This window comes from Oenanthe melanoleuca, chromosome 1 (assembly GCF_029582105.1).
Source record: "Oenanthe melanoleuca isolate GR-GAL-2019-014 chromosome 1, OMel1.0, whole genome shotgun sequence".
Classification (NCBI taxonomy): Eukaryota; Metazoa; Chordata; class Aves; order Passeriformes; family Muscicapidae; genus Oenanthe; species Oenanthe melanoleuca.
Genome location: NC_079333.1, coordinates 51,295,791 through 51,318,657, shown reverse-complemented (window position 1 = coordinate 51,318,657; position 22,867 = coordinate 51,295,791). Strand labels below are relative to the sequence as shown.

The following is a 22,867-nucleotide window of genomic DNA, read 5'->3' as shown; positions in this document are numbered from 1 at the left end:
CTGTTCCAGTGAACAACTGGAATATCCACCCTAAACTTCCTCTCACTCAGCTTTCTGTCATTCCCTCAGGTTCTGTTGCTGGCCACCTGAGAGAAGAGATCAGTACCTGCTCTTCCACTTCCCCCCAGCAGGAACCTGTAGACAGCATTATGGGCTCCCCTCAGTCTCCTCCAGGCTGAACAGGCTGAGTGACCTCAGCCACTCCTCATATGGCTTCCCCTCCAGACCCTTCACCATACTTGTGGCCCTCCATTGCATGCTCTCTAAATAGCTTTGCATCCTTCTTATACTGTGGCTCTATAGCCTCAGTCCCAGAAAGGGTCCAGTGAGTTCATCTTTGACTAGTTAAGCTTAACTCACACGTTTGTTCATCAAAACTGGGGGAAGCAAGGTAGTGCCTGGAATATGCATTTCAGGGTATATGCAGACCCCTCCATCACAGGTGTGTGATAGGCTTTGGGGGAACTGATATGGTTGAATCTGAGTGAGACAGTCATGCACTTCCCTGAGCCTTTGGTGTTGGGTTTGGTGGGGGTGCTGTGGAAGTATTGGTGTTTTGTCTTGACTTTTCTTTGGCTTTTCATTCAGGAAGACATAGGATAAGGACTGTTAGATGAAGTCATCTTGTTGCCTGAGGCTTTGACACTCTGCTATTACATTTCTGTTTGTTTTCCCTGAAACACAAGCTGGCCCAGAAACTAGTTCTGGTTTTGATTTTTGCTTTCATATACTTTCTTTCAAAATTTATTGGAGAGATTAGACTCCTCATCACTGGTTCCAGTACACTGGCAGGGTCCGTGAACTGCTACTAAGGCTCAAAGATTCTTTATTCACAGTAGGGTTCCATGTCACTAAGCAGTGGAAGTCAAAATCTCTTCCCATCTCTTGCCTGCAAAAGTCTCTGGAGACATTGGGGGATATATAGTACTGTATAAATCGGTTTAGCAGTTGATAAATAATTTTCCTTATCCTACTTCTAATGACAGTGTCGCTGCTAAAGGCAATAAAGCCATCAGTGCTGCACTTGGACTTCAAAGGCTGCTATTGTCACGTTTGGTTAATGACATCAGGTAGAGCTTTTGCTGTTGCAAATGCAGACATTTAGTTTCTAGAGAAACATGTCTTTTGAGTAATTCTGAATTTTCTGATATTGGATATTTAGGAATAGGTGGAGGTTCTTTTCAGCACTAAAGTTGTCTTCAGTGTATTGATGGTAAGAATAATGCTGATACTCCATTAGGTATGCCTGAAACCTCACTGATTGCACTAACACTTATATAATATTATCCTAATATCTTTTTGTTTCTTTTGTTAATGAGTAGGTGCAAGAGTGTTTTAAAGGACTTCCCAGAATAGGTTAGTGTACTCCTTTTCCTTTTTCAAAACTGTTCTGAACCTGTGTTAAATAATTTCTGTAGTTAGAACAGTGGACAGTAGGAAATGTTTATTTTTAACCATGTCTTTTGCACTGTAGACATATCCCCCTTTCCCAAGAAGCATTAATGTGCAAAGGGTCTCTGAATAAACCTCATGACTTTAGAAAGTGGCAGGTGAAAGTTTCTGTACCTCTGTAATTTGTGTCCTCACTACAAAGAAGAATGAAACTATAAAATAATAAAATGAAAACTTGAAAATAATTTCATGTTTCATTTGATGCTTACTGGTTTGGTCACCCAGCAAGACAATATGCACAAGACATATGCACTCTATGGTCCAAGATAGAAACAATAAGGAATACATTAAAATACCATTTAAAACAATTTCCTGAAGCCCAAGAATACCTATTAATTAATGTAGTAAATTGTATGTGTTGAGGGTTACCTCTGCTCTGTTATGCTCTGGTCCATGTCTGAGGCATGAAGGTGATAATATTACAGAAGTGCATCTCAGCAAAGAGAAACTTTTAAAAAGATAGGAGTGAGGAAGGAAAAAGTGAACAGGAGAGGAAGGGGTTTCCATTATGGGAAACAGATGTACGTATTAGATTTCCTCACTCAGACTGTGAAACTAGAACTGGTGCATTTGTGGATGTTCTGGAGAAGTGGAATGTTACAGGGATCTTGTTTCTTGAGGTACTGATCTCCCTACCACAGATTTCCCAGTATTGCAGCATACAAACATCTTGGACCAATGCTTTGACACATCAGTATGTCTGTTCTGTATTCAACACCAGTGTTTGTCTTTTGCCTTAATTTCATGCAAGGCACAAAGGAGAAAAGACAGGAGCTCTGGTATGGGTCACTCACAGAAACTCAACTCTGGCACTCCAAGGAACCCTGAGTTTTCCAGCAGTAAGGTGATTGCTCAGGCCAGAGTAGGGATAGAGTAGAGAATCTCATACAACTTGGCAGATTGTGCACATTTTCACTGCAGGCCTAAATGCACAAAATTGGGTTTGTATGAACAAATTGTTTCTATCATAATTGAGATACCAGTGAATGAATAAGTTTCTGTAGATGGTGGCACACAGAGCTGCCATGCTCTGAGCTGGCCATGCTGCAGTTGACAGGGGCACCTCCATGAGTAGTAGGTGCTCAAGTGAAGCCCACCTCCTGCACAGCCTGGCAGTGTGCTTGAGACCATCCACAGCCACCTGGACCTGTGGCAATTCTCTTCATCATAACAGAGAGAAGCAATTTTTCTTTTAAAATAGTAAATTTTCACATCCCCTTAATAGATGAAGACAGAGCCTGTCTCTTGTATGGCAGAATTATTTCTGTATAGCCTGTCTCATTTAGAAATAAATCATCTCTGTTATGAAAAGGCTAGGAGAATATCCATTGATTTGACAGCTTCTAAAAGTCTTTCCAAGTCAATTTGCTGGCAATAGAATGAAGGGACAACTCATTTCCATGATGATGCTGACTGAATCACTCTAGAGCAGCTAGAGAATGAATCCTGACCTGGGTGGATGCTGTTGAAGTCCAGTAGCCATGCAAGCAGCAAGTACTGCTCATGCTGGATATCCATTAAAAAAAGCTTATTTTCATTCATGCTTAGTTTTTTTTTCTTTGCATTCTTTAGAAGCTGCAACAGGTCTAGGTTTCACATCTAATAGTGGATAGTATTCTCTAAAGAAGTATACAGAAATGTGTGGAACTTAAGCTGAAGAAAGATGTGCTCTTCCAAGAACATCTGTCTTCTCCTAAATTGAGTAGTTGTGGTTTGTTCTTTAGCCCAAATCTACTTTGAGGAAGTGTTACCTAGAAAAGGTTACTGAACTAAAGTTGGTTTTCCTTCTTTCAATAAAATGTTTTATCTATTTCAGTGAACTTAAGAAATTTCTGTATCGTCATTTCATTTTTACAGGAGCTTATACACAGGTATTGGAATTCCATTTTAATTCTTAATATAAATTTTAAATGTTTGCTTTAAAGACATGCATAATAATCATTCTTGATTTTAAAACAAATTATTGACAAGATCTTTTATTTTCTTTTATTTCAAATCATTTACTTGGTCAATAGTTATTTCTCTAAATAGTTACATGAACTGACTTGCTGGTTATGTTCCTTTTCATACACTTTACAGTTAGATGACATCTTTTCATAGTAATTTTATTCTTAGACTGTTTTGTTTCTTATTTAGTTTTCATTTAGTCACATGATTAAGTCTTTGCATGGAAATATATTTGACTATCCAAAAAAATGAACACACTGTGTACCTATAGAAGAGGCTTATATTAGTAAAAGTAGTTTCACTCTTAACCTCCAGCAGTTTTTTTTCCTTGTTTGAGTAAAAGCTTTACTAGAAAATATGTTTTGCTTCATTATCATTCATCTAAATTGTTAAACAATTAAAATTGTTGCAATTGTCAAATTGATTAGTAATTCTGCAGAGGGTACAGTTTAATAAACAATGACAAAACCAACCCAAAGCATTCAAATTATTGCTATTTTTGCACATAAAATTCATTTTTATTTCCTGCAGCTTTTGAAAGATCTATGCAGTCCTTTCCTAGCAAGCTGAACTATTTGTAAGAAGTTGTACTGGATTTATTATTTGCCAAAGCCTCAGAGTGGAGAGGAAAGGCAATGTTGTTGAAGCCTGGGCATTTTGTAATGGATAGCACTCCAATACATAGATTGGGATGGTTAAGAAAGACAGGTCTCTCACAGGTGCATTTCCTCAGGGTAGTTTCAGATTCACTTGTTTTGGATCCCTGTGATTCATCCCATTATTTTTTTGTGCACACTCAGTCATTGCCCCAATAACCTCACTTGTCAAGGACATTTGGGAAACAGAGTGGTTGGTGTGCTTCTGGTCAACAGCTGTGGTCAGCTACAGGGAGAAATGACAAAGATTTGTCTGTCCCTCTCACAATCAAAGATATGTCAGCGTTGTTACTGGCTGGTGAATTGTGCCTTCTAAAAAGTTTTGGTGGCTTTGCTTCAGAGCTGCTGCTGTGTTCAACACAAAAAAGCCATTAGACTTTGGAGATAATTATAGTGAATGTTACATGTTTTGAGTAATTTGAGAGTGCTTTCTAACCTTGGGACTCTCTAACTCGGTGAAGTGTTAGTTTTTAGAGCAACATACCTGTCAAAGTGTGTGCTTGAGATAGTTCTACAATGATTCAGCTTGTGTAGTGCCCAAATATGTAAGGTTTCAGAATTATTTGATGTAAAAGGAGTTTGAGTGCAGGGTAAGATGAGCAGAAACCTGATTTTGGATATATGCAGTACAAGAAGACAAGATGGTGTAGCCTTTGGTTTTAAGTTTGAAGGCTAGATTACTAGTTCTTGAGTTGCTTTATTATGTATGACATCTCAAATCAGACTGTATTTGTGTATGTAATGCCTTAGATCAATTTATAATCTATTATTGTATATTTCTTGTATTTCTTATATTATGATATTGCTCTGAACTTGTACTGATTAAAGAGGGCTGCAATCTTATTTTTTAATAAAATGAAGTAACAGTAAAAATTATTATGCCATCTTTTCCATAAGCTGTATTGCCCTGCTTCATGTACTGGAAAGAGGATTGTTGCCTTTTTTTTTTTTTTTTTTTTTTTTTCCTTAATGTATCAAGTGCAAGTTATAGAACCTATAGTTTTTTAGATCCCTCCTGCATATGCTGTCGCATAATAATTTTGATGGAAAAGACTAAATGGAAGTGGGTGATGGGTCAAAATCTATTGTGCTATGCTAACATGGTGGATAACTATGGCTTATTGTTTTCTAGATAAGCTTAATAAATTCAGTATGAATCAATAAAACATGAATATAGTATTATATGAAGAGTTTTCTAGTTAGCATTAGATATAAGAATTAGTGGAACAGTAAGGGAAGTGGCAGTGGGTTATACAGGAACCAGCAAGAGGTTAATGCTGCTTTAACTGTTAACAGTGTTACTAGACATGTTTTGACAAAATTAACTGATTAACTGAAGTTAAGAAAAAGCTTCAATTACAAGGAGGCTTCAGAGACTGGGCTAAAACAAGCAATGACAATAAGGGCTGAAATGATAAATATTTAATGACCCAGATGACGCATCAGTCCAGATTCTCTGTTGTGGAAACAAGCAACAAATGTCTCAAATGTCTGAAGGGCATGGATTGAGTAACAGGGATCTGACAGTATAATTATATAATGATTATGAGAAAGCAAAAATAATCCTGAGATACATTGGGAAGATCTTCTAGTAGAGAGGAAACTGCTGATGTGTTTGTAGGGAGCACTGTGTGGTTCTAAGTGCCTCTATTCAAAGACATCAACTCCAAACTGATAAGGCAGGAGAGACTTGCAGGGCTGCTTGTCACACTGGTCATCCTCTTCAGGGAAGGATAAGAGTTTGGCTTCTTCTGTCTGGCACTTCTTGACTCAGTGGCTTCTTCTAATAGCACTCTGTGTGCATGGAGGAGAGGGAAAGGTCCTGAAGCTGAAGAGGTCATTTTTGGTACAAATGGTCATAATATTAGTAATAAGCAGCTGAAAATTTCAGACTCTCCTCCTTTTTCTTAGAGGTTTTCCTGAAGCAGAACAATGAACCACCAGGCAGCAGATGGGCCAAGGCCTGCCCTGAGAGCAGGGGGAAGATTTCTGCAGAGACTGGAAGTGCTGATACAGCAATGCTCTGCTGGGCTGCCTGTGGTGTCCCAAATTCTCCTGTGAAGTGTTGAATGAAGAGTCATGTTCAAGCCTTTGTAAAGGCAAAGAACTAAAAGCCATAGTAGTTTCCAAATACTGTTGAGATATGTTCAGCCAAGATGCTGAATACATGGAACCAAGGAGTGGTCTACCCTCATCATCTTATAGTGGTTAATCTGGGGCTGATGTATCAGGCTGGTGTAGGAGTTCACAGGTTTACTTTCCCAAAATAATTTAATTTTGAATAACATCGTGTACATTCATAATGACCACTTTGCTTTCATTCAGTCATGATTATTTTTTTAAGTCTTCCTCACATGTACATTGTATTTTTTCTTTTACAGAACAGTTCGTGTCTGGCTGAAGAGAGACAGTGGGCAATACTGGCCCAGCATATACCATGCAATGCCATGTAAGTATAAGAAGATGTTCAATATCCATATCTACTGTGGATTTGCAAAGCTATTTTGATGCAGCTTCATGCTTATTGACCATTTGCAAGCTTACTTCTCTGTATCAAATGTTATTCTTGAACAATCCTCTTGGTACCAGTGAAGCTTTATGAAGTTACATGTTAATGCTTCTGAGAGGCATCAGAGATTACAGCAGTAAAAGGATACAGACATGTTAGCAAGAGATGAACCTTTAATGCAAACATAGGTTTTAAAATGTGGGAACTCAAAATGTAGTCTTGCATTCTGCCCCTAATGGAGTCCATAAAGCTTTGTAAGTCTCTGGTATAAATCACTCTGTCCTTCCTACTGTGTGTGCTCAGTCCATTAGAGTGCAATGGTAAATGGTTTTTTTTGGTAAGAACTTAATATTCCATGGCATCTAATATGATAGAGAGGATACTAGACAGGGGGAAGGCAGCTCTTCCAGTTTAGAAGCAGAATCACTTTACCTCTGCAATTAAATGTGGAAAACCAAATTTCCCTGATGGATCCTTCCATTATGTCTCTTCTCCCAAAGAAGATGTTCATGCTTTGAGAAACTGCAGATCAATGTCCATTTTTCCAAGAGAGTTGAAGAAATTACAGCCCTTGCTGTTTGCTGTAACCCCTGTGTTGAGTGCAGGAATATAATTTTGTAGGTCATTCAGAAGCAGGCAAATGCTAATGCTCTGCAGTCAGCTTCAGTCAGATGTGCTGGGTTAGCCTGTCTTTGGAAAGCTTGTAAAGCTGACCTTAAATCCAGACTGGGGAGCACATATCAGGTCTCATGGAGGTATTCATACTGTCTGGAGAAAGGATTATTTTAAGCTAAGATAGGTAGATTTGGAAGAGACAACTGTCTGCACGATAACTAAAATATTTAATAGGTGTAAGTTTTAGTGCAAAAACATCAGTTTGGGACTTTAGGGCAGCCATGGTGTTTGCCTGCTTTAAGAAAACAATTTGGTAGAGAGGAGGACCCCTCGTCTTCCTTTGGTGATGGACTATCTCATAAGAACTGTCAATCCTCAAAGGTGCTTTCTGCTCAAGATTTTACCCAAGAAGGTATTGGGAACTAGCTAATGACATGGCAGTCTGTGGAGCTCTGTTGTGATCAACAGTGGCCTAAGTTCCTTTGACTTGTCCTAAGAGGTTTGCTTTTCCCAGCCAAACTGTTATGAAATGATATTTCTAGCTATTTGGCATTGATAATTCTCTTATTCCATGTGGTGTTTTTGCATGCATTTGCATTTTTGCATCTCATTAGGTTCTCCTCTGGTCTTAGCAATGCTGTGTTATTGCTAGTAATAACAGCTTCAGTGGAAATAATGGAGTAGATCCAGTTCCACTACAGGGGGACTATTTCAAAGCTCCTTCATGAATTTGAACACTTGACAGTGCTCCTTCACTTCAAAGGCTGATAAGCTTTTGAGGCATGAGATACTGAAATTATGTTGTGTTATTCAACAATTTCAAGAATCATCAGGTGTAATTAACAACTTTAAGCTTGGAAATAATAGAAAGGACTCTGAGTCAGAATCTGCACAAGCCTGCACTTGACTGGAAATGATGTTTTTGTCTGTTTCTGTGTTGATCACCTTTTTGATGGTGCTCTGCTTTAGGCTCATACTGGGTTTTGTTTAAAGGACAATGCTGAGAGTTTCTCTGTGTAAAATTGTAGTAGGCACAGTGGTGCTGTTGTGCTGCTTAGCAAGCTGTGAGTGGCAATCCTACCTATGGATATCCCATTAACATGACTTGTGACTGACTGTGATGATGTGTGACCCAATCAATTTTATGATTTGATATCCTTAGATAGTCTTAATAACTGAGTTTGAGACTAGGTCCTCTGGGAAATGAGAAGGATGAGGAGTTGGGTTTGTGCTTTTGTCAAGTTCTGCACCCAAACAGGGTCATCAATGCATTCTGAATGTGAAAGTCATTAAATACCTAATGGTAAAAAAGGGTCAAGATTATAGATCTCTTCTGAGTTTTAGAGGTAGGATTTCTTCTAACTGGGAAAGTTTTATGTCCTGCCTGTGGGTGATTCTATGGTCAAGAAATTCTGGGCAACACAGTGGCCATAATTTTGATCATCATCTCTAGCCCATGAGAGAGAAAAGAGCTCTAGCTGAAAACTTGCTAATCCATTTTCTTCACACCAGCATTGTCTCAACAGCTGATTAACAACAGACCTCTGTGAACATGTAACTCTGCTTAGATGTGTAACCTTGATTACACATGTAACCATGGTTAGATTTGTCACTTTGGGCACAGGATTAAAAAAACAACTTCACAGACACAAATTTATGAAAGGTAAAGAAATTTTAGTCAGGAGTCAAACAAACTTTTCCAATAAAAAAAATCAACAAAACTAAAACACACAAAAAGCTCCAAATACAACCAAAAATCCCTATTACAGATGTGGAAGGGAGTAAAGGATTTATTGTACTGGGGAACAATGGAGTATCCAGTCTTTGAGGCAGATAATACACTGCTTGTTTTATGATGGTTTTCATAACTAACACTTTGCTTTGAACAGGAGGGTAAAAAAACTGCAATGCAAAACATGTTGCTGTGGTCTTAAACTGTGTCAAGTTTAGGCCCTTCAGAATCTGCAGGGACAAAGTCTGTGTTTCTCTTCTGATTCTGTCAGCCTCTAATAAAAGTGACACACTTTTGAGAGTGTGAAATATGTAACTGGGATTTTCCTCCATGTTTCATTTTCTAAAGGCAAATATCAGTGTATATTTGCCCTATATTTAAGACAAAGACTGCAGCCAGACTTCTGCATCAGGAATATCCTGCTTGTCCTCTCTAATAGTTCAGATGAAGTTCAGTTCAGTAGTTCAAATTTTTTCAGTCTGAAATCCAAATCATAGCTAAGTACTAAAGTAGAGGGTCTTCACAGTGTTGTTTTTTCTCCTGGATATGTTTTCTAAAGGGTCTTAAGTATCTCAGAAGCGTAAAGTTTCAGGGGTTTATTTTTTGTTGGTTTTTTTCTTTTTCCCCCTCTTTTTAGTGTGTCTTAAGTGCTTAAGTACCTGAATATTGTCTTACTTTTATCAGACTAAACTGCTGCAGTCTTGTTACAAGTGACACAACTGGCTACATCAGTGTGGCTGGTACGGACATAATTTTAGTGCTGACATAATGATTTTTCCAAGTGCTCATGTTACTAAAGAGTTCCCTTGGGAAAATGATTATAGCAAAAAAAAGTATCTTTACAGTGCAGTGTACACATAGGTCTGGAATTCAGAAATTACTTCTTTTGTAATCAGATTGTGTCATGCAACTGCTTGCATCATTTGCTTCTGAAGTGTTTGGGAAAAGGAGACTTCAAATAATTAATTTGCCTGACACAACTTCTCTGTGAGCTGCTCATTGTCTTGAGAGATACTGGAAGCTCTTTCAATGTATGCACAGTGTCCAGTGTTTAAAAGCTGCTGTGTAATATGCCTGTTCTGGCATTAAGTGCTTTAAACTTATTTAGTGTTTATTATGCTTAGAAGTGGAGAGTTTTCTGTCAGTTTTTTTCCACAACTCTTATTCTGCTCTAGGCATAAAAACCTCAGTATAATAGTAATGCACCACCTTTGGAAGGGATGATTCCAGTTTGCCTTTTCTTAGGGAGAGGTGCAGAAAGGAGCAATTTTGTCACTGTTACTAGGCTTGATTTAATTGTTTCCTTTCTGTCAGTTTCCTTGAACTGAAGCCTTTTCATTGACTCAATTCAGTCAGCCCTTCCAGTAGAGGGATAAACTGAAGTGAATGCCTGTATGTGGATCTGATGGGCTTTCTGTTTATGCTTACTTGTCCTTCAGGAACCATTTCAAGAGGGAGTCAATACTGAAGGTGGAACAAGTTTTATTTGACAGTCAACATTGACTCTTTCTCTTTATATAGCTTTACTGCCAATTAAGCTATTAAGGAAGATTAGCTAAGCTCTGGGCTGTTTAGTCCTAAGAGAGACATTACACAAATTGAGAAGGTACTAGATTGCAGTACTGCAAAAGAGAGGACTTGTTAGTAACACAAACATGTGAGCAATCACAATGGAGAGTGGAAACCAAGAGGAGGGGGAAAAGTAGAACTAAAAGTGCATCTGACTGTACTCTATATTTATCATAAGAATATGGTTAATAAAACACTCTTACTGTTATCCTAGCTGCAGTTGGCAATTGCTCCTGAGAAATAATTCCTGAAGGTTTCTGCTGGGACAGCAGGATTTCCAGCTGCATGCTGCTGTGTTGGATAGTAAGAAGTAAAAGCAATTCCTGCTTTCTGAATGTAACTTCACAATTTTTCAATTAAACTAAGCACAGCTCTCAAGTACTTGCAAGAAAATCTGGTTTTACCCTTGATACAAGCTCTGCCATATTCTCGAGGGAGCACACTGTGACCATCTTGTGTGCAATTTCAGGGTAAATTCTGATATCTGTTAGAGTAATATCAATGTAATCAAGCAACGGCTAGTTTTAGATACAAACTTTTATTTTGCCCATAGTATATGATATTGTCATAATGCTGTCTGTGATGGAATTGGAGTAGGGGATAGTTGAACTCAGTCCTTAATATTAGCTGATGTGTTGATCCCTACTGGGAATTTTCTTAGTGCAGGTATAGGATGCAAGCCTTTGACATAACCTAGTGTTTTGATTTATTGTCAGCACAGTTCAGGCAAATGTGAAAAACTAAATTATTCAGCTAAGTAATCTCTGACTTAAAGTGAAATGTCAAGTGCTTCATATCAAAGCAGCACCATTGCTCTTATATGAAAGGCTTGTTTACAGATAGCTAGTAAGAAAAAAAAGGAAGGAACTGGAGCAAGAAATAGCTATTTTCCATGTCCTAATAGGATAGGGTTGAATGAATTGCAAGAACTCTTTTATTTTAATGCTTGTCTATTAGTAAGCTCAAAATGCTGCACAGCATCATAAAGCATGTTAGCTAATTTTAGGCTTTCCAGAACTTCCAAGAAAATGAGAGTCACAGTTTTGTTAACTTCATCAACATGTTCATTTTTTTCAGCTCCATGTTCATGCATGTCTTTTAACCCGGAAACCAGAAGGCTGTCCATAGGTCTAGACAATGGTACAATCTCAGTAAGTACATCTAAAGATTTCTAGTTGAAATTGCTTCCTTTTTGAGAAGTATGTGTGTGATGATGTGGTGAGAATACTTTTGCTAGTGTTTGGGAGACAGACTTTTTCATGACAGTGGAACTAAATCTGTAGTGCAGAAAATATTAGATTATTAAAAATTTTATTCCAGCTGCCACAAGGGGATTGGGTGGGGTTTACAGTATTTATTAGGTAATTTAACAAAGTGTCTTAATTTGCATATCTCTTAAAAAATAACACTAAAAACAGCTGTTGTTTTATTAAATTTAAGTGACTTGTTAATTACATGATGCCAGAGTTTTCTGAAAGCAGCAATTAGGAGGAAGAATCATCATCTTAGAGGAAAAAGGTAGATTTCTGCTCTGTGTCTATCTATCTGCTGTTCCAAACTTCAGAGTTCAGAATTTGTTTTCTTCTCTCTTCAGAGGAGTTGCTTCTAATTGCAATGAGGTTGCTGAGAGATTTGGTTCATTAACATCTGCGATGTGTGGAAAGGAAGTAGGGTATTAAAAGAGGAGTGTATTTGTTAGATCTATGATAAAGGGGAGCATCTGACATTATTAATTGGATTTTTCTTGTGGGATGATGAATAAAAAGCTGTATCACTTGGAAGTGTGGAAGAGTCATGGGTCAGAGGTATTTTTTCACCTATGCCTTATAAATAGATTCCTCTTCCAGTTCAAGGTCAGTTTACCATCACTTCAGATTTTTCTGCTGTTCTCTGTGCCTTGTGGGCCTTATAACTGGATGAGTGTTTTCAGGCTGATATAAGGGCAGCTGTCTGCACTAAAGCCAGTATGGTGTTTGGGAATGTGACCCTTTTAGCTGTTGCATGTAAGCTCTATCAAAGATGTGAAGGTTTTGACCTATAAAGCTATTAATGCCTACTAGCAGAGATTTTTTGTGTGTGTGTGCCTGTAGGACATTTTTCCTTTTGTATCTAGGAGATGGGACAGATTCCAGAGAATTCACTGCACCTCTGAAATTCTCTCCTTCCCACTCTGAAATAGCTGAAATTTGCCAGTCCTACTAGGCACTTTTGTTTTCATCAGGCCTTTGAGGAATGTGAAGGCAACTGTAAATAAGGTATTTAAATACTCTGGCATGATGGGAGATGTGTCCTTTGACTTAAGGGCATTTTATTTTGAAGAGTCAGAGGATGCTTCAGAGTAAATGGGGTCAAATACTTTCCATTCTGAAGCTAAAAAAGGTAAATGAGATATGCAGGTGATAAACCTACATGTGACTTTGGATATTTATAGGTTTATACTGCCATGTCTAAGGCAGATTCTATTTGTTGCTAAGCTGGGTTTTTCTTTTCCTAGTCTTCTGGTTACAAGTATATGGGAAGAGGGAAGTGCATGTCTGTGTTGCTTGATTTAGTCCTCTGTAGCTGCAAGCACTTGTGTGGTTGGGGAAAATGCACTCCACAGATTCGTACAAAGGATGAAATGTTTTCAACTGTAGCAAACCTAAGACTTACTTGTAAGAGAATCCAGAACTGTAATGTGCTGCAAGAAGTGGTGAAGGTGGGAATGGAAGAGAAAGGGAAGCCCCATTGTCTAATCCCAGCAATACTGGGGTGTAGAGAACATCCCCAGGTACTTGGATGTGGGTTACAACCATGTTCTGGAGGAAGGGATACATTTTCTTTCCTGGGCCCAGCTGTGATGATTAGTTTAGCACAGAAATACATAAGCAGGGGCACATTGGCCACAAAATAACAGAACTTACTGCAGCAAGGTAACCTTAGTACCCTTATTTTAATTTCCTCAAAGGGAAAGTACAGGCAATTTGCTTGAGCAGCTTGAAATATTTGGGAACTAGTCAGCTGTTCCACATTAGCACTTCTGTAATGCCCAGCACACTTGTGTATGCTGGGTGCAGGGCCAAAAAAAACACAAATAAAACCATCCAGTCATATCAATAAAACCCTGACAATTATTCTTCACCTTCACTTGTGGTAGAAAGAAAGGATTCTTGGTAAGGGCTGTGAGCTGATAGTTCATGAGAATGGCGTATAATCTCAAATGATTTTTTTTTACAGTGCAAGGAAGTACTTTCAGGTCTAAATGGAGATAAGAAAATGGAATTGGCTTTTTCTATACTGTGTGAAATTTCTATTCTGTGTGGATTTTGGCTATAAGCATGGCACTTCAGGAATGCATATGCTGCATTTTGAGCAACACTATTGGCACAGAAAGAAGTTCCAGCAAAGCCACCTGAGATGAGCTTGCATGGCCACCTCTTGTGTGAAACAAGGCAGCAACTTCTGCTTCTACAGAGGAAGAGATTTTTAATCTTTTGTCACTTCTCAGCATGAGGGCTGCACAAACATTTGTACAGCACAGCACACCATTATCTTGAGTAAAGATTGTCTAGCATCTTGCTTGAAGAGTGGTGGCTTCTAATGTAAAAAAAAAAAATTCTGCAATTTACTTCTTTTACACTTTACAAATCTCTTTTTGAGAAGAAATGACATCTTGGGAACTGCTTGAAATCCCCTTTGGGAGCCAAAAGCCTTTATCCTGGACATAAACTCCTTGCTCAGAAGTGGAAAAAGCCATACACTAATGGCTGCAAGGCTCTTGAGATATACCACAAGAAACAGAAGAAAGGTCTTCCACTTGCAATAAACAGGAGACTACCACTGCCAGGATGAGACTACTCACCTCATTTCATCCATATGAAAGCTAATTTCCTAGGTAAAGTTAAGCCTTTGGTTCTGCAGCCAGTAAAGGAGAGATGAATTGTCTTTGGATGCACCTATGTTATTTTTTCTAGAAACTGTTAAGAAATGGCATAAATATCTCTCATCATTTCTGAGGAGATTGAAACGAAGATTTTAGTTTTTAGGTAGCTGAAGATGAATTAAATTTATCTTTTTTTGCTGACCATGCCCCATGCCTAAGTCTATATGAAGCTGTTGCATACTTTGAGCAGAGCCACAAGGACAACAGGGCATCAGACTAATCCCTTCAGAATTTTTCCTTGGAGTTTGTGCTTATTAAGATGAATTAATCTTCCATCTCATCTGATCTTGCAGCTGTCTACAAGTTTGGCCATTAACAGTATTTTGAATACCTGAGACTGAGTCAGGCTCTACCTGCTGATTTACAACATTCCTCTCTGCTGAGGGGAGTTTAGTACTTTTTACCTCAAGAAACAAAATGAAATTATATAATAAATAAAGTGAAAATGTTGTCATTAGTTTAGAGGTTTGTTTTTTCTCCCAACAGATATAGATGTAGTGTCTGACAGAAGATTTAAGAGTTGTCATTCTCTTCCATTTCTGAAGCAGGTTTGTTGTTCTCTAAAAGGCCTGAGAATGCACTCAGTCACTTGTGTTAACAGGATAAAATCATTCCTATAAGGAGATTCCTAGTATGTTGTCAAAATAGCATAATCTGTCAAAGAGCAGACTGTAAATTCCCTGGGGTGGGAGCTGGCCTGTGCATGGGTAACATATAACTAATATATATAAGATTTTTAACTCAGAAGTGGATTCAGTTGCTTAAGGAGCATTCTCAATTTTGTAATACATCAGTTGGCATATACATGAAGCTCTGGGAAGGCATGGATCTTCCTTAGTTCCTGGACCATGCCACCCAGCCCCATGGCCAAGGACTCTGAATTATTTAAACTAAGATGCTGATTCTATTTCTAGGATAAGGTTTTACAGAAGTCTTTTGCTCAAGAGAAGTTTGTGGTGGATGTATGTGCTTCAGTGTGAGGGAGGTATGCTGCACAAAGGAATAGTTGGGACTCTTTGTACATCAGTGGACAGCTAGGTTTTGACAGCCTTCAAGAATTTGTGCTTTGAAGACTTTCATGGTACTGAGTTACTCTTGTAATAATAAGCTTACCTAAAACAGGCAGGACTGAGCATTAATATTAAGTATGACAAAAAGGTAGTAAAGTAGCTCCAAAACCACCTCTGAAGGATAAGGAGTGATCTTGCAAGAAAAGTTATTTTTAATCCCTGCAAGGAGGGTGTTCATCCTGAGTGCTCTGATGTGTCCCAACCCCTCCTGTGCAAAAGGGCTTACACAGGACTCAGAAGTCTCTCTCTGTTCTTTTAACAAGCACTGACTGAGCTGTGTAGGTGACCCTAGCTTTTCCAGCTCATTAAGAAGAGCCAGAAGCTGCCTAATGAGAACTGAATGTCAGCAGCTCTGAAGGAGCAAAACATCTACGTAGGCAAGGATAAAAAAAAAAAACAGCTTCTGCTGGTACAATGTTAAAGAGATGTAGTTGGTGTTTTTGTAGTGCAGATGACACACTGTATGTGCAATAGGGCATGAATTGCTTGAGCAAGATGCCCTGTGCTAAAATACCTGTCTAGGGACAAAACTAATGCATTTGGCCTGAAAGAGGGAAAGGGCCATAAGTGCAATGGAAGAACACGACAGAGTGTAAAGGGGGCAGGGAGACCTGCAGAAAGATAAGAAAATGCATCACAAATGCATTTCAAAGAAGAAAATTATATTCAAGGAGTCTTCGGGGGGGAAAAAAATTATATCCAATATTTAGGTTCATTGAAACTGTGTTTATCTTGTACTACATTTGTTTTTATTTTGGATGGAGCAGTGTATTGGTAGTAAATAGCTGTGGTCTATGTTAAAGAATACAATGGTAATCAATACTTTGATACACCTTACAAACCACACTTGTGTGATTTATTATATTATAGTGGAGATATTCAAAAGCCTTTCAGTCTTCCACTGAAACTGTGCTCTTTGGAGCACAAAACAGAACGGCCCCATCAAATTTGTTAAGAGAAAAATGCAAATAAAAGTGAGAATGCAATCCACTCTCTGCATCCCACCTGAAGTCACCAGCATCTGTGCATCACTGCAATCAGAGACAAGGACAGCCAAATTGGTGGGAAATGCAGGCATATCTTCCCATCACATGTTGCAGCAATTAGAGCAATTTCTCTTCAGGTAGCAATAGCAGAAAGTCAGCATTCTAGCACAGGGTCCTGCTTCAAATAGGCTTTGTAGTGAAGCATTTCATATGGTGATGTAGTATTCTTCAGGCCCTGGTTAACGAAAACAAGTTCCCATGTTAGTAGCTGGAAAGGTGTAACAGATTTTAAACTTTCTGTGGTTTGTAGAGCTAAGGTGACCCTGGTATAGAAATCCAGCTGACTTAATTTATTTGTTACTGCTGTTTAAATAACACTCCCCACTGTAGTCCTCAGCTGCCAGGGAAACCTACTGGGAGCTGGAGCAGATTAAGGAGAGGAAGATGAAGTAGAGCAGTTTAAGAGAGCGTATTTATAACAAATTTAGGGATAGAAACAGAGAGAAGAATACATAGCTGCCTCAAATCACTCCCAGTTGTTTTCTGGAAGCTGTGGTCTGTAGATGTTCCACAGATGAGTACTCTCCACCTTGGTGCCAAGCAGATGTGATGTGTTTGAGTAATTCTGGTGCTGAAGGCCAGGCAGATTACCTGCAGTGACTGAACCAAAAATGCAGAGTGACTTATTTTTAAATTGTGGTTTTTGGGGGGGAAATACTGGCTTGTTGGAGATTAGAATGTCTTTTGCTTTAAATGTTTTATTTGCCTTAAACAGTCGGTAGGCTTCTGAAGTCCAGTCCTCTCCAGTGCTTTTGGCATGTGCACAAGAACATTTCACAATCATATGTTTATCAAATTCACTTAGCTTGTGTTTGTAATGTTTATTTTAGTTTTCCATCCTATTTCAGGTTAAATGAGTTAGGTTTTACTTTTTCTGTCCTCCATGCAGATCAGCACAGGGAGCTTCTGTGTAGTTTGCTGTAAATTATTAAAATGATGTGGTTTACATGCCTTCATTTTTCTTTTTTTTTGTGTTTCTCTGCATATGTGATGTATGTGCATAGATACCTGATAGCTCTCTGAAAGTTAATTCATGTGGTGCTGCCACAAAGCCTACCCTTTGCTTGGGTGTTTCCTCTGAAGAGATGCTGCAGGAGTTTGGTTGTGGCCATTTCATTTCCCCAGTTTTGAGTAACTTTGCTCTTCAAAACAATCTGCAGGAGCACCTGGGTGGTCAGTGAGTTTAACCATCTGGGACTTTTCCAGAAGTCAAGGCTGCCATGCAGACTCTTAGCTGCCCATGCTCAACATTTCCCCATGCAAAAGCCACATTGGAAATTAAACAGCAGCACCAAGACAACAGAGCCTGTCCCTATAGGTGCCTGGGCACAGAAAAGTTTGGGTTTCTGTTTGTCTGAAGCACTGAGAGGCTTTTTAACAGAAACCTGAAATGCATTCCATTCCCATCATGTATTGTTGATACCTAGTCTGGGCTAAGCAATTTGGAGGGTCTCTTACATATTTATATTGCGTTTCCTGAGCATTCAGGCTGGGGTGTAGTTAGTGTGCACACACACATGGGTACATGTGTATGCACAAATGTACATGTGGGCACACAATTGCTGTGCACACATGCAGGTTTCTGCCCAGGCAGTCCTGAGCAGCTGGTGTTCACCAGATCTCAGGTTCCTTATTTTGTGGCAACTCAGCTCGCAGCCAGCCATTTCTATCCGATTATTGACTTCTTTTTTTAATGACTCCTCTTTTATCCATTCCATTCAGAAGCACTCATAATATTGTCTGAGGCAGCTTTAAAAATGAAATAATTTAGGTTTTTAGGTACTCAAAATTATTAAAAGTGTAGATAGGTGTGTGGTTGTGAAGAAGGGAGAGCTTACCTTGGTAAAGCATTCAAATGTAAATAGTCTCACTTTACATCTCTAAGCCCTGTTTCTTTTGTTTTTTCTTTCTCTCCCTCAGGAATTCATTTTATCAGAAGATTACAACAAGATGACACTAGTGAAAAGTTACCAGGGTAAGAACCATAATCCATGTTAATTGGTTTGTATTATCATTAATTTTTGTTAATGCTTTTTTAAGGAGTATGAATGGAAAACTTTTCCTTATAATTATAGATTTTTTTTTCACTAGTGTAAATCCTGGTTTTATCAATAGATCTATAATATACTTTGTTCTGAGATTACAAGATTTTTTAAAGAGCTGTTTCATGTTCTGTTTTTCCTTTCAAATGTTCCTTTGGAGTATCACAGTAGACAGCATGTTTGGGGAATAGGAGTTTTAATTTTCAATCTCCAGTAATCCAGTGTATCTATTGAAACAACTTAGGAATCTAACTCATCTTTTAAGACAAACTAACCCATCTTCTAAGACTGAACCTTTTGGGGTTAGTCTGGTTATATTTCAGTAACTGTCAGTTCTAATAACCCTAAGATTATCAGTCAATACCTCTTCTAGTAAAAGGTCAAGAAATGTCAGTCCATACTTTTTCTAATTAGAGTCTGGTGTTCACTAATGTGATGTTTTCAGAAACCTAGTTATTTATCCTTTTCAAACCTCTAAAGGACACTGTTATGGACAGGTATTCTTATAAAAGTAACAAAAACATGTGGCAATTTATTCTTATACATTTTTTTGCTGTTAGACTAAGAGGTTATATGATATTATATGGTATCATATATTATATACTATGCATTATGCTTCTGTATAAAAGCCTCTGACATGTTGGCTTGACATTTCTCACATACATTTTAAAATATATTCTTACTCATGTATTTTGAGTTTTATACCTTGAAAAATTGAGAGGATAATTTAAATCTCTAAATGGAGGTTCTGGGGACCACTTTGTATCATTTAAATTTTAAGATATGAAGAGAATCTTGATTTTTGCAGAGGATGGCTAACATGTGAGTGTTTCATGAATGTCTGGTGTGTTGTAAAATTAAGCTAGAATGCCTGCATTTTTTCTTAGCTTATAAAGAACTGAAAAAAAAATCCAATGATGGTAAAATATATATATGTGAATCTTAAATAAGATTGCTACAGTCTGACTGTACAGGTGTTAAGTATCCAAATTTGTAATTGCTCTGTAGTCACCAAAGTTTAATGCAACTAAGTTTCATATTTAAATGTTGTGGCACTAAAGAGGGTGAGCTGAGGTCTTTTCTTCTGTATATGCAGAACAACATATGCATGAGAACAACTTTCTTGATGAGTTCTTCAGGGAAAACACTAAAAATTTGGGAAAAGGGGAAATGGATTTCTTGGCAGTATTTCAGAAAAGCCAGTTGGCTGTGACAGCCCACTGAAGGTCTGGGGAAAAGCTCTCATAAAATTAAAAAAGAAAAGAAAATATGAAAATGAAAGCTGTGCTTGTGGTTTTTTGTAATGTGCCAGATGTGTTGCAAACATTAGAGGAGGCCTTTGGATAGGAAGATGTCATAGGAAGAGAACCTCCATGGGTTGTTCTGGTGGGAAACCCAAGAGCTCAGATTCCCCAAATATTGGAGAGCCAAAGATTCTAGTGAGTGTCCACTGACATCAGTGGAGAGGTGGTGCAGCTGACCACACTCCTAACTAGAGTCACCTTCTTCCTAGCCTACCTGTCCCCCCATGGGAAGGTTTTCCATAGGATCATAGAATGGTTTGGGTTGAAAGGGACCATAAAGATCAGTAAGTTCCAGCCCACCTGCCATGGGCAGGGACACCTTCCACTAGACCAGGTTCTCAAAGCTCCATCCAACCTGGCCTTGAACACTTCCAGAAATGGGACATCCACAGCTTCTCTGGACAACTTGTGCCAGTGTTTCACTGCACACACCTGCACAATCAGAATGAACAGTTTTCTGACACTGTAAGGCAGAAAAAGGAATAAAAACAAAGAGATATCCCACTGTTTTCAGGTCACCAATGACCTGGGGATGCCTGCTGCTCCACAGCACAGTGCCTCTCACCACCCCCTTCCAAAAAGACATGCTCCTGGATTCTCCACTCTTCACACAGGTGTTGGTGAAGGAGTGTAGTGCCCCATCTGCTTGGTCCTTGGGCTTGGCTGGACCCATGCTGGAGGCCTGGAGTGCTGGGGAAACATTGCAGAAGTGAGGTGCTCTGTGGGCTGCTGTCAGTCACAGGGTCCTGTAGTTCCATTGGTCCCCACAGTGTTGGGCACTTTCCTGCTCCTCTTGCTACATTTCCCTCCAACCAGAACACTGGATCTGGGCTTACCAGCAGTCTCACTGGCTCCAAAGTCCAGCTGGAACACAGCAAGGAGGAAAGAGCCCCGTTTTCAACATGCTGTCTGGGAGAATATGCAGGGAAGAGCATTGTAGTAGGTATATCAAGATCCAAAAGAGATGGACCTTCCTCACATGGCTATGCTGAGTTTTGGGGTTGACATAAGCCAAAATCTTGGTAAAACCCTTGGTAAAAAGGAAAAATTAAGAAGGAACGGGTGGTTTTGTTGGGTATGGTGACCTTCTAGTGGTTCATATGTTAAAGGTCTTACTTTTAAAAAGTTTTGCTTAAAGTTTTCAAGTAAGACCTTTATGTTCTTCAAAAGTATTTTAGGGGAGTAAATAATTTTATTTAGCCTACGAAGTGGCTTTAGCTGAATCATGCTGGCTGGTTTTGTGTTTGCTAGCTTTGTAAATAGTCAGCAGTGCTCTTGCCCAGTGGCTGGTGAGCTATTGATCATCTGCAACTACAAGGTATTATAAATAGCTGAAACTGCTGGAGTGATTAAAGAACATTTATTATGTCTTGAAAGGCTGTGACTATATTGGTGAAATGATATTCTGGTGATAAAGAACAACAGCGCATGGATAGGCTGTGCTTTGTCCTTGCTAGGAGTGTGCAGCCAGGGCTGGCTTACGGAGCCTGGCCTTGGCAGTGTACATGGCTGGACGTGCTCTGTGGAGGTTTTGAAGCAGCACTGTGTCTAGAGTTGTGAAATCTTGTTTTTTGAAAGGGATCTGAATGCAGAGATGGGGGATGTGACACAGGATTAGTCAGGACTCCGGGGTGGGTCTTGTGGCATCGGCCTCCTGCAGGCACTGACTCATTCCCTTGCATAAGGAGGAGTAGCGCAAGCATTTGATCAGTGCCATTTGGCATGCTCTGGGAAATTCATTTTTTTTCATTGTGTGTTTGTCTGTCATATCATCATCCCTTTTCTTCAGTCACAGCACCAGCTGAAGGTGTAGACAATCTCTGCTCTCTCCCTGGGCAACTCCTCCCACATTCCTGCAAGAAACCTTTCCCCCTCCATCAGCAGCCTTGGCTTCCAGCCCCTCACAGGCTGGTCCATATGGCTGTTGCTACTTCCCATTCTTTATGGCCTCCTCTACCCTGCTTCTTGCAATTGGACCATCTCACTGTGCTCCCTCTGGATGAGATAACAGCTCCTCATTTAGTGTTTTGGTTTATTTATTTATTTGACACATTTTTTCTGCCTAGCCAGATTTGTAGACCTGCTCCTGCCCCATATTTGTGCAGCCTGCCTGTTTCAAGAGTGTCCCCCTGGCCCTCTGCTTTCAGGCCAGCTCATGTCATGCCCTTCCTTCTGCTTTTCTCTAAGCACAGCCTCTTCACTTGTGCTTTTCTTGTTCATGCTAAGCTTTTTTTTCTCCCTGGCAATTTCCTCTGTTTTGGTTTTTGCTGATACTTTTTATTGTTGTAACCCCTCAGAGCAGCTTCTTACCCAGCACTGTGTGGCTGTGCACTGGCCATGCTTCTCAGACTTTTGCCTTTGTGCACAGCACTGACTCTTCACTTCCTTTGCTGACATCTTGCTGTGCACCTCCTGGCTGCAGCTTCTTTTCTTTGGGCTCAGCCTTTCCATCCTCTCCCCAACCTGCTCTTTGCATGGTGCTCACTGCTGCTTTCTCATAGAGGAGAGCAGCCACCCTGCTCCCTCCTGCCCTGCAGCTGCACATGGACCTGTCCCCTTCTCCTCCCTGCTGCTTCTCTCCCTTCTGTACATAATGATCTTTCCCCACAAATGGCTCTCTTCTCATTCTGGCTTACACAGATCTGCTCTTGCCAGGTGCCTGTTGAGAGTTTTCCTGTGCTGTGACCACATTCACACTTCATCCCCCCCTATCTCCATCCTGCTGTTATTACAAATTAGCAGCTTTGGAACTGTTTGCTCCACATTTTTTCTGCGCACAAATGGTGATCAAGTCTTCAGTAGGTGAAGGACTAGTGTTTTGTTTGGTGCTTCAAGACACTGACCCTATGTTAATCCTAGGGCCCAGACCCCTTCCTTGCTCTTCTATCAGCTTCTAATCTTCTGATATTTTGCTTCTTTAAGACTTACATGAGTCAAATTTCCTCTTAACAACAAGTGAGTTTCTATTTGCATTTGTCTTCTCTTTGCTTCTTTACTTAGATG

General features: G+C 39.4%; 1 protein-coding gene across 1 annotated transcript in view; it reads left to right on the top strand.

Moving 5' to 3' along the window:
* Positions 1-22,867, top strand: part of WDFY2 (WD repeat and FYVE domain containing 2) — a 65,608-nt gene that overhangs the window by 25,594 nt on the left and 17,147 nt on the right. The window contains exons 2-4 of the mRNA XM_056498032.1: positions 6,437-6,504; positions 11,558-11,631; positions 18,439-18,493. Of these exons, the coding sequence (XP_056354007.1) occupies positions 6,437-6,504; positions 11,558-11,631; positions 18,439-18,493 (197 nt within the window). The remainder of the gene's footprint in view (positions 1-6,436; positions 6,505-11,557; positions 11,632-18,438; positions 18,494-22,867) is intronic.